The sequence below is a fragment of the Chrysochloris asiatica genome, unplaced genomic scaffold (assembly GCF_000296735.1).
Source record: "Chrysochloris asiatica unplaced genomic scaffold, ChrAsi1.0 scaffold00127, whole genome shotgun sequence".
Lineage (NCBI taxonomy): Eukaryota > Metazoa > Chordata > Mammalia > Afrosoricida > Chrysochloridae > Chrysochloris > Chrysochloris asiatica.
Window position 1 is genome coordinate 5,373,309 of NW_006408645.1, and position 12,006 is coordinate 5,385,314.

At 40.9% G+C, this 12,006-nt stretch overlaps 1 protein-coding gene across 1 annotated transcript in view; it reads right to left on the reverse strand.

Annotated features, from left to right (window-relative positions):
* Positions 1 to 12,006, reverse strand: part of STAC (SH3 and cysteine rich domain) — a 271,988-nt gene that overhangs the window by 87,020 nt on the left and 172,962 nt on the right. Inside the window, exons 3-5 of the mRNA XM_006869168.1 lie at positions 5,813 to 5,913; positions 4,294 to 4,375; positions 2,715 to 2,830 (exon numbers count right to left, since the gene is read on the reverse strand). Of these exons, the coding sequence (XP_006869230.1) occupies positions 2,715 to 2,830; positions 4,294 to 4,375; positions 5,813 to 5,913 (299 nt within the window). The remainder of the gene's footprint in view (positions 1 to 2,714; positions 2,831 to 4,293; positions 4,376 to 5,812; positions 5,914 to 12,006) is intronic.

The window sequence follows — 12,006 nt, forward strand, 5'->3', positions numbered from 1 at the left end:
GGTTCTGACTCATAGTGACCCTGTACGGGGTTTCCGAGGCTGTAAATCTTTACAGGAACAGAACGCCTCATCTTTCTCCCACGGAACAGCTGGTAGTTTCGAACCGCTAAACTTGTGGTTCACAGCCCAATGCGTAACCATTACACTACCAGAGCTCCTTGGAGTTTCTGATAGAGCCTGAGAATAATGGGGTCTCTTCAGGTTTCAGGCAAAGCTCTTCTCACATAACACATGTGAGAACTAAGGTGCACCTGACCCAAGCCATGGTATTTTCAATAACCTCATATGGATGTGAAAGCTGGACAGTGAATAAGGAAGATCGTAGAAGAATTGATGCCTTTGAGTTGTGGTGTTGGAGGAGAATACTGAAAGTGCCATGAACTGCCAAAAGAACCAATAGATCTGTTTTGGAAGAAGTGCAACCAGAGTGCTCCTTGGATGCCAAGATGGCTAGGCTTCGTCTCTCATACTTTGGACACATTGTCCAGAGAGAACAGTCGCTGGAGAAGGATGTCATGCTGGGTAAGGTGGAAGCTCAGAGAAAAAGAGGAAGACCCCCAACGAGATGGATCAGCCAGGTGACATCATTGATGGCATCAAGTGTGGCGGCGGTAGTGAAGTTGGCCCAGGATCGGACATTGTTTCATTCTGCTGTGCATGGGGTCGCTATGAGTCGGTTCCGACTCAATGGCACATGACAACAACAACATGTGTAACTTCATAGTAAGTCAAGTTCAGAGAACACTCAGGCTTAGATGCTTAATGAAAACAGAGCAGCAACAACTTGCACTTATTGGGTACCTATTATGTTAGGTCTTGTGTTAGAAATTTTACATATATTGTTATCATTATTCAACCCACAGAGCCATAACATAGTAATACAAACACACACCTCTATATTTTTTCACCACATTTAGCACCATTTCTATTCTTCCTTTAGAAAATAAGTTAATACTACCACTTGAACTGCCAATTTGATTTATAGCCTCCCTAGAGAGATCATCAGCATTTCAGCTTAAATATTACAAATTATACCTTCACCATTTTAAGGCAAATCCCTACTGAAAGTCAACATTTTGCATCTTACTATCAAATCCTTGATCACTCAAATGTAATTATTAGTATAGTACCTTTGACATAGATATGGAGTCCTGGTGTGGTGCTGTGGGTTAATGCGCTGGACTGCCAATTCACTTTGAACCTCATGGTCAGTGGTTCCAACTCATTGGCTGCTCCTCAGAAATGCTATATAGAGTCACTATGGGTCGGAACCAACTCAATGGCACTTAACAACACACATAGGCGCGTATTGTTAATAAGACACATGGTATAGACTTGTGTCCCCTCAAAATATTTGTTGCAAATGGTAATTCCTAAACCTAGTGATGTTAACCCATTTGGGATTAGGATTTACTTTGTGACAGGCCCTATCAGTGTAAACTATGTCTAAAAGCAATCCCCCCTTTTTTTTTTTAATGGTTTAGAATTTAGACCAAGATAATTTCCCCCCCCCCCAGGGGAAGTTATTTTATCACTGGCATTAGTTAGAAAGGCTGGGAACATGGTGACAATAAAACAGAGGCCCACCTGTAGTCAGCATCACTGATTTTGACTTCCCTGGGGTGGCACTGCTGGATAAACACTGGCCTGCTAGCTGCAAGGTCAGTGGTCCAAATCAACTAGCCACTCTCTGGGAACTCTACACAGGATAGCTATGCATTGGAACTGACTTGACAACACTTAACAACAACAACAAACAATGCCCTTGGACAGGAGGTTCCTTTCTTTTGTTCTGCCCTGGGCACACCCAGGCCCTGGTCCCACAAGGCCTCTCTAGCTACCGCCTGACGCTCAGCTCTTTTGACAGCAAAACCCTTCTCTGATTCCTCACTCCACATTCTAAAAGGAATCACTTTTGAGATACAAAGAAGCAAGTAAACACAAATGTGGGAAGATAGATGCCAGGCCACATGAAGATCACCAAAAAACTGAGGAGTCAGAAGCTCAAGATAGAGAAGGCATTTTTTCCTAAAGCCTACAGAGAAAACTGCCTTCTAACACTGGTGCCCTAACACTAACCTATACCCACTTGTATTTTCATAATTGTTAAATGCTGTCGAGTCGGTTCTAATCCATAGTGTCTCTGTACAGGGTTTCTGAGGAGTGGCTGGTGAGCTTGAACCTTTGACCTTGCAGTTCAAACAGCTTTGCAGTCCAGTGCTTTAACCCACAGCGCCACAGTAGGACTCCATTTCTGTAATAGCCGCATATATAACTAAGACAGCAGATAGTTGATTCTGGCTCAATGGCACAGGTAATATAGGAGTACGACCGAAGCTGAGAAAAGAATAGTGTCCTAGAGTAGACAATCTTTACCTAGAGCTGGTAGCCTGAATTCAGATTTCTAGCCTCTTAAATGGTGAGAAGGAGTCCTGGTGTGGCACTGTAGGTTAATGAGCTGGATTGCAAAGTTGGTTTGAACTGCAAGGTCAGCGGTTCAAGCTCACCAGCTGCTCCTCAGAAACCCTAGACAGGGACCCTATGGGTCAGAATTGACTCAATGGCACTTAACAACAACAGATGGTGAGAAAATGAATTTCAGTTTGTGAACGCTAACCATTTGTGGTATTTCTGTTATAGGAACACTACTTAACTAAAACTCCTTTCCTGATAAGACCACTATGAGAGGAACTGAAGGAGGGAGAGACAATTACAGAGGTTCTGTGAGGTGAATCCGAGCCACTGCCGGAACTGCCTTTCTTCGTTCTCTGGGCCAGGGAGGTGCCGAAGCGAAGGGTCTCGTAGACAGGGTCCACCTTATTGCCACAGGCTGCAACAGAAGAGAATACTCATTAGGAGCTCAGCCAACCACTTACCACATTTCCTGGGTTGAGAGCACTTGTCACAGACTCAGTTCAGTGAACCCAACTGATATGTTACGTTGTATGTTAACTGCTGTCCAGTAGGTTCCAAGTCACAGTGACCCGCCGATACTGTGGTTCAAATTGACCTTGTGGTCCCGTATGTTACCCTACAGTGCCACACGGAAACTATGTGGCAGAACTTTCCTTATTTACAGGGGTTTTTCCAACATGCTCCCATTTGCCAACACTGTATACTACGCCCCATACTTTCAAGAACTATCTACTCTCAACCTCTTCCTGATTGCTTTTCTTCTATGACTATCCATCCTCAGGGTTCCAATTTTAATATTATCTCTAGTGAGCAGATTTATTTCCTCTGTGGGAGGTTCTGCCCAGAAAATTAAATTGTTTGAGACAGAGTTTGCACTAGAAGGCAAGTATCTTTGACAGCATTTGGCATCGCTAGGTTTTGTGAACTTCTAATTAAAACCTTAGTTTAAAACTTGTCAGTTTAAAAATTACCCCCAAAGAGGCAAGATTTTCAGAGAAAAGGGGGGGCGGAAGTAAACTGGCCTATATTGTTAGATAAGAAATCCAACAGAAATATCTACAAATAAGGAACATAAGAGGGGCTTCAAAAAATTCCATTTTCCTTTAATTACATTTTTTCATGAACTTTTTGAAGCCCCTTCAGATGTTTTGTCTTCGTTAAAGAATAACTGCCGTTCACTGAATTTCTCCTAATTTTTGTTGTGCTGATGAGTCATTTATGACTCAGAGACTCTGTGTAGTTTCCAAGGTTTGAACCACAAACCTTATGGCTAATAGTCCAGTGCTTATCCTACAGCATCACATGAGGATATGGCTGTTTTCATTTCATAGGATCTGAAAGATTGAGTAAGTTGCTTGATGTTATATAATTGGTCAATGGGAAAGTTAAGCTATCGGGCAGGTTTTTAAGATGCCACACCCCAGGATCTTTTCAGCTTTCCTTGCTTTTGACAGGTGGTATGGGGTGTGAGAAGCTTTTTGACTTGGGTGTTTATGGAGTTTCATCAGGGATGTTGTTGTTGTTAAGTGCCGTCGAGTCGGTTCCGACCCATAGCGACCCTGTACAGGATTTCCGAGGCTATAAATCTTTACAGGAGCAGATCGCCTCATCTTTCTCCCGCGGAGCAGCTGGTAGTTTCGAACTGCTGACCTTCCAGTTCGCAGCCCGATTCGTAACCACTACGCAACTGAAAATTCCAGAAGTCAGCCCATGGTATCATTTGTTTGTTTTTCATCCAGCAAAACAAACAAATAATCAAAACCCAAAGTGCCATCAAACAAACACAGGAAGACATCCTGCTGGTTTTACAGGACTAGGAGAACAGTTGCCATTAATGCTGTTGAAACCCCACCTCAGCCCATCAATGCCTTAACTCACCAATGGGCATAACTTCTTTAATGCATCCAAACTGTTCGTGAATGAGCAAGGGGGAGCTGTAGTAACGTCGGAATCCCTTTGGCTGGAGAAAGAATGAGAAGGACTTAGTGTTTATTAATCAAATGGAGAAAGCAACACAAGAGTCGTAAAATAAACCTGTTATTTTCTCCCGAGATACATCCCTTTCCTCCTTTAAGATGCTGCCTTTTTCTTTAATTTATCCCTGTGGGGAAGATACAGGCGGCAATAAGCAAGGTAACCATCATGTTAATAAGCAAACTCCTGTCCCTGCCCTTCCCTGTCCTGCCTCCTTTGTATCTGGTTTTCTCATTATCTCCCAGAATACAAATTGTTGGTCATATATTACTTCACCATATTTTATTATTGTGGTTTATTAAAATCATAAAAGGACAACCAGACCTTGGATGTAGGCCCAAAGACCCTTCATATCTGAAGAGATTTACTCTGGATCATTTGTTTTTGTGTTCTGGATGCTGTTCTATTTTGCTGCTTTTACATTCCTTGTTTTTGCCTTGGATCATGGGAATCACCCTTGGAGGACAAAGAGGGGAGCACGTGAAGTTACGTGAAGTAGGGGTTTGAGAGAATAGGAAACTGACAGTGAGGATCAGGAGATGGGCTCTGAAGAACCTGTACTTACTATATCCCAGCGTTGCAAGGGAACTTAGTGGTCTGTAGCATAGGCCCTATTAGAAATCCAGAAACTTCTCCAACATTGTTGTTAAGTGGTGTCCACTTTGTCTTTTAATACTGCTGGTGACAGAGCATTCACTAACCCTGCAGTCAGATCTTTGGGAGACATAACCTCTGATTATATAGACTTGTTTACCTGCAGGCTTAGGCCTTCTCCCTAGGCCACAAAAGACAATAGAACATTTCTCATCTCTTCTACAATTGTTTGGCCATCTTAGGTTCACATAACTTCAAAATTGCTATTTGGGGAAGAAAAAAAAAAAGTATTGCCTTTTTCCAATGTGTTTCATCAGTACTGAAGTCCACACACTTGAGATGACATTGTTGGTCCAGAATGGGTTTGATCTCATGCTTTTGTTAAAGATGCAGATTTTTTTACTCCCGCTCTTGACACTCATGCAGCTGATGGCCAAAAAGGACTAGAGTGACCAATCGTCATTTTGTTTAGAAATGAGAGAGTTCCCAAGATATAGGACTTTCAGTTTTAAAAGCTGTACAGTCCCAGGGCACCAGGGACTTTAAGCGCTACAACTGAGAAATTCCCAGCGCGGAGTAAGTTGGCTACCATTATAAGGACCCTGGGTCCTTTTCCCATGTGAGGCATTTGTCTTTAATGTTGACAAGTCTCTCTCTCTACTCAATTACTATGTATACTAGGAAGCCAGTTTGGCAGCTCAGGGATTCAGAGGCTGTCTTGTTGGTGCTTGGTTCTCAGGGCGCTGCAAGAGAGTTTAGAGAATGATCTCATTGGAACAAGTAAGTGCCCTGAGCAGGATGCTCATGCATCCCAGGAGCTTGTCCTTACCAGCTTGCCCATACACCGCTGGGGTGCTAGACCATCCATGCACTTGTGGTGGATGCTCATCTTACAGGCTTTGCAGCGTAGTCCATGCTTAGCATTGGTTCCTGCCAGACACACAGCAAAAAAACAAAAACAAAAATCCCCCAAACATCGGTTAGGACACAGCCTGCCTTTTCTTAGTGACTAATGTGGTGCTGTGGAGTCCTGGTGTTGCGCCTTAGGATAAACACTTGACCTCAAGGTCAGTTTGAACTGCAAGGTCCACAATTCAAACTCACCAGCCACTTCTCGGAAACCCTATACAGGGTCGCTATGAGTAGGGACTGACTTGACGGCACTTAACAATAACTGTGTTGTAGGATAAGCACTGGTCTGCTAACTGCAACGTCAGCAGTTCAAACCCACCAGCTGCTCCTCAGAAGCCTGTACAAGGTCGCTATGAGTCTAAACTGATTTGACAACGCATAGCAAAAACAGTTATAAATAACTGAGAAATAGGCTTGCTCCCCTAGCCAAATGATTCCTTTTCCAAGTGGCTTTTGTATGAAGTGTGCAAAATGGACAAAATAGATGGTAGATTGTTGTCTACTTTCTCCCACATTTTCTACCTAAGTTATCAGCTTAGGTTTTCCCCCCACTTCTTTTCTATTCATTACTCCAGAAAGTCTCTGCCTACTCCACTTATTTTTTCTCTCTCAGTTCATTCTAGCAAGTTCGATTTTATTTGCCCTTCATTCAAGTTACTCATTTTTATTCCTCCGCATACAGTGCAAGTCATGATGTTTCACCCATCCTCCCATCACAGAGTCTGTGCCTTTGGACAACCTCTCAGGAAAGGTGGACTCTCAGTAAAGTCTGTATGAAAGCAGGGCTGATGGTAATCTAAAGTGGGAGGCAAGGCTTAGTAAGACACCAAATCCTGCTAGGGACAGAGGAGGAAGTAGGTGGCAATTAAACCTTGCCGCAGGAAGCAGGAGTCTATTCATTTTCTGGGACAGGGTACCGCAATGAGGAGAGGAGAAATAGGGAGCCATACAGGAAACTGTGTTGGTACACCAAGTCAGGGGTGTCAGAGAGCTATAGGGAGAACAGACAAGAGAGTGATGTTTGTGAATTTTCAGAAGATGGTAGTGGTACTGGGTGTTTGATATCATCATTTTAAATATCAGTTTGATGGAGTCTAGAAAAGGCTGTCCAAATGGTATGTATTTGTGTCTGTTTAGCCTGTTGTTGTTTTTACGTGCTTTCAAGTCGATTCCAACCCATAGCGACCCTGTACAGGGTTTCCAAGGCTGTAAATCTTTGAGAGCAGACCGCCTCATCTTTCTGCAGCAGAACCACTGGTAGTTTCAAACTGCTGACCTTGAGGTTCGCAGCCCGATTTGTAACCACTGCGCTACCAGAGTTTAGGACCAGAGTATTCAGGACCAGAGGTGCCAAGTGCTCTGACATACCAAAGTTAATGTGGTAGGGTTCCCAAGCAGATCTCAGAAATTTGGTGCTATAGCTCTGAAGTGAACAGACACCTCAAGTATATTACAAAAAGAGAACGGTGGGAGATTGGAGAGGATTTCTTGATGAGTTGTTAAGGAACGATTCATTCCACCCTCATTCCTTTACCATACTGGAGACCATGGAGACTTAACACAGGAACAGATCTTGTTCATTACTGTTTGAAGTCCTTTTCAGAATCAAGGAGATAACTCATATATTTTAAAGTCTTGAAATATGTGAGATGGAACAGGTCCCAAAGGTTCTCACTTAGCCTTACTTTGTTGTTGTTAAATACCATCGAGTCAGATCGGACGCATAGTGACCCTGTCTAGGGTTTCCCAGGAAACCACCAACATAGTGATTCAAACAGACCTTGAGGTTCAGTGCTTATTTTGTGGCACCACATCAGGACTCCTTAGAAGCCAGAATGGTCTTTTAATTCCTTGAATGCAAACTCTCTTGTATATAGCCCTTGCCATTTCTTTAATGAACCTTTTAAGCACAAACTCTCCCTACCTTGTTAAATGAACCTTTCCCTGTTTTTCTTTTCATAGCACTCTGTAGTTATCCTTCACAGCATTGGTCACAATTATTATTTATTCACAAATTGCCTTTTGTCATCCTTTCTCTTTGGACTTTGAACTCAATGAAGCTAAGGCCTATATATGTGCATTTGCCACTAAAATAAGCTCTGAGCATATTAATATGTATCAAATATGTATCCAATGTATTATATGTTTCACCACAGTAAGTATGTATTGAATGAATACATGGACAACATTCTGTCATAGCCACACATGTATTGAAACAATGGTGACGGTTTCAGATAACTCGCTGAAGTTGATTCATCGATAATGTAGGAATAGTATTCACAAGCTAGAGCATCAGTCTTGAACATCATCTGTTTCAATCATTTTGTTTCGTAGAGCAAATGCCTGAGGGTGTGAGCAGCAGAATGACTTGACCCAGGTCAGAGGAGGTTCTGTCTTTTTTCACTCTTAAATTGCTTGACTCAAACATTTAATCCCTTTATTAGGGCTATTTAATTTACATGGAGATGCAGTTAGGGCTAATTAGATTATAAACTAATGGAGTGCAAAGACCTGGTATTCAACTGGGAAAAGCAACAGACAATTCTTGAATGAGCAAATAACTGGAAACTATTCAGAAGACATTACCTGAAAACTCCCTCTAGGAAGGGATCATTGAACACAATGTGTGTTATAACCACAGACAGGAAGTCGAAGTGACGCAAACACACCAGACATTACTGGGCATGTGTGCTTGTTCATAAATACTAGTTGGAAAGTTCCCTGTCCTTTTTGAAAATAGCCACTTAGCTGAAAAGCTCTGCAGTGCTTTGAAAAGACTGGACTTTGAAAGTAATCACTTATTTTTTTTGTTTTCAAATTAGAGAATGCTATTTGTACACTATGTGGGAATGTACGTAAAAGCTTCAAAGAGTGAATGTATTTCATTTTGTACTGGACTCTGAAATAGCATCATTATATATTAAGGTATATTTTCCTTCAGACTCCAAACAGCATGATTTTGGTTTTCCTTGTCTGTTTTCATATACTGCACCATTTTGTATGAGTCAGACCACGCAGCAATTACTTGGTTTTAGGTGTTCCAATTTCTACTGTGGAATAAAAGAGTGTTTGAAGAGGAAAGCTTGCATTCTGTGGCTCAGAGAATAGTTCAAAGGAATAATTCACAACATAGCAGTGGCATTAGTTTACTGCAGCAAGGTATGGTAGACTCCAGAATGAAGATCTGCCATGTTTTATTGTTTGTATCCTAGCTTACAGAGATCATTGCATGTCACCATGGCGCTTGTGTAGAGGGGGAAGAACACAGTTTTAATCTCAATTTGCCTCATGCTGGCTCTTGAAACTTGAGCAAACTATGAATATTCCTGGACCCTCAGCTGTCTCATCAAATGGGAACAGTACTACCTGTTCTCAGGGGTTCTAATAGTACTGTGTCATAGTAAATGCAAAGTCTTGGCATGAACTTAGATACTTGGAGATTTAAAGATGTGAATGGATTTTGAATAAACATGATCAACTGACAACTTCAGTTTTCTTTTTATTCACTTTAAACTAATATTGCAAAGGTGGTGATTATGTGACATGAAGTTGGTTTTGACTCAGAGTAACCTATATAAGGTTTCTGAGGCTGTAAATATTTATGGAAGCAGAAAGCCTCATCTTTTGTCTATGGAACAGCTGACACATTTGAACTACTGACCTTATAACCCAGAGCTTCTTAAAATTACAGTAAAGGAATACAAACCCACATACACTAAAAAAATTTTTTTAAAGTCATTGGGACTTTTATATTTAGAGTTGCAAAAGTAGACAACAGTTCATCATCTATGTGGAGCACACAAAGCAAGTGAAGGTACGGCAAGAGTTTTGGAAGAAGACAGAAAGCCTGGGTTTCCCAGTAGGAACTGGAAAACTAGAGGGTCATGGAGCTTCAAAGACTGTGAAATAACAAAACTGTGAGAAAACTATTTCCAATCTAGAATTTTATACCCAGCCAAACTGTGAACCAATATGAGGGTTGTGGTTATGTACTGTTGAGTTGGTTCTGATGCATAGCAACCCTATATAGTGTTCCCCAGGAGCAGCTGGTGGGTTTGAACTGCCACCTTGTGGTTCAAATTGATATTGTGGTCAAGTGCTTCACATACAGCACCACACTGGGACTCCAATATGAGTGTATACTGTAAGTTTTTTCAGATCTTCAGGGTTTCAAAGTATTTTGCTTTCCATGTATTATTTCTTAGAAAACTGATGGGAAATGTGCCTCATAAAAATAAAGAAATAAAGGGGAAACTTATCAGATCCAGTACACACCAGAAGATCTGACAAAGAGAAGAGTTAAACAGAAGTTCCAATATGACAACTCTGTCTGCAGTTGTCCTTGCATGGAGCTACAAGATGCTGTTTGACTATTTACTTAGAAAAAAATGGAACTTAAAAATCGACTGAGGATTTTGAGGTTTGTATATTATAATTGATAAGGCAATTGGTGTGAAAGCCGGGTCGGTGGGTGAAGTTCACCAGCAGCTCGTCGGAAATCCTACACAGGGTTACTATGGGTCAGAACTGACTTGACATCATATAAGAACAACAACGTGGCATTTGCTAGCTAAGGAGCTCTCGTAGCGTAGTGGTTATGAATTGGGCTGATAACCTCAGGGTCAGCAGTTTGAAACTACCAGCTGTTCCACAGGAGAAAGATGAGGCTTTCTGCTCCCATAAAGATTTACAGCCTTGGAAACCCTGTACAGGGTCGCTGTGAGTCAGAACCGGCTCCATGGCACATAACAACAACAACAAACAACAACAATGGGAACATTTTAAAAAGTTATAAGCACATGGAAAGTAAAGGAGGTAAAACTATGACTAGTTGGAGGACAAATACCACCTGTGTAAAGTTCCACAGGAGAAAGATAAGGCTTTCTGCTCCTGTAAAGATTTACAGCCTCAGAAACCCTGAACAAGGTCGCTATGAGTCGGAATTGACTCCACAGCATACCACCACCACCATTTTAGAGAACTTTAGGAAGCACAGCACATAACCACCACCACCACCAAAGAAATAATATAATCATAGTAGAATACTTGAAACCACAGTGAGCAATAGTTACTACAGTGGATACATTGACAATCTAGTTAACACAGCTGTGATAAAACCACTTGTTAAGGATGGAAGCTAGTGAAACAAAGATTGTGATATAACTTGAGAAAGCGAGAGCAAGGAACAAGCAGCAGGGCTGAAAATATGAGAGTTGAGTCTCATTTCTATAAGCAGAACGTCAATAAACATTTGATTCTTCAAGAAATACCAGTAGAAGCACAGCATCTAGAAATATTAAAGTAAATGATCAGAAAGAGGTATTAAAGAGGCTGACAGTGGTTGCCTTTCAGAAACAAGACTGGATGATAAACAAATACATAAAATCAACTCCTTGGAATAATGTGGTCTTGGTATATGGACTTGTGGGGCAAACACAGAGCTTACTCCTTATATAAACTTTCAGTTCTTCATTGGAGGTTTGAAGTCCGGGGCTAAACCTAGGAGATTTCATGAGTTAGGATATTTACATTTATTATATTTAAATGGAGTCAGAGTGGGTTAATGCATACCAGCACACACTAATTAGGTATTAACTGTTACACTGTTGTATTAGCATGGTATCATTTACCATTACACCTAAGTGAACAATCTATAGAAAGTCAAGTGCTAAAGCTTAGTGACTGGAAAAGCATTTACATATGTTGGAAGAAAACATTGAAGAGTTTTTTCCATGTGGGTGGTTGTATTTACTAAAACTGGTGACAAGTTCTTTTTTATTTTTTTTTAATTGGTTTATATCAGTAAAACAATTGACAGAAACTAAAAGAAAAGAAATGTAATCACTACAATACTTGAACTGACTCAGTAGTCTGCAGTTTGTAACTGTTAATAGCAATTACTTAAGAATAACTTTTAGAACAATCACCTATATGGCTATTTTATCAATTTATTTCATTAAAGTAAATAAAAATTAGACAATAGAGCCAACTATTTAATTTGGGAAAGAGTCTTGAGGATCTATAGTTAAAATGTGTAAGAAATATGGAGAGTTGTAAATATGAGGGGGCTTCAAAAATTTCATGGAAAAGTTCCATTATCTTTCTTTTTTT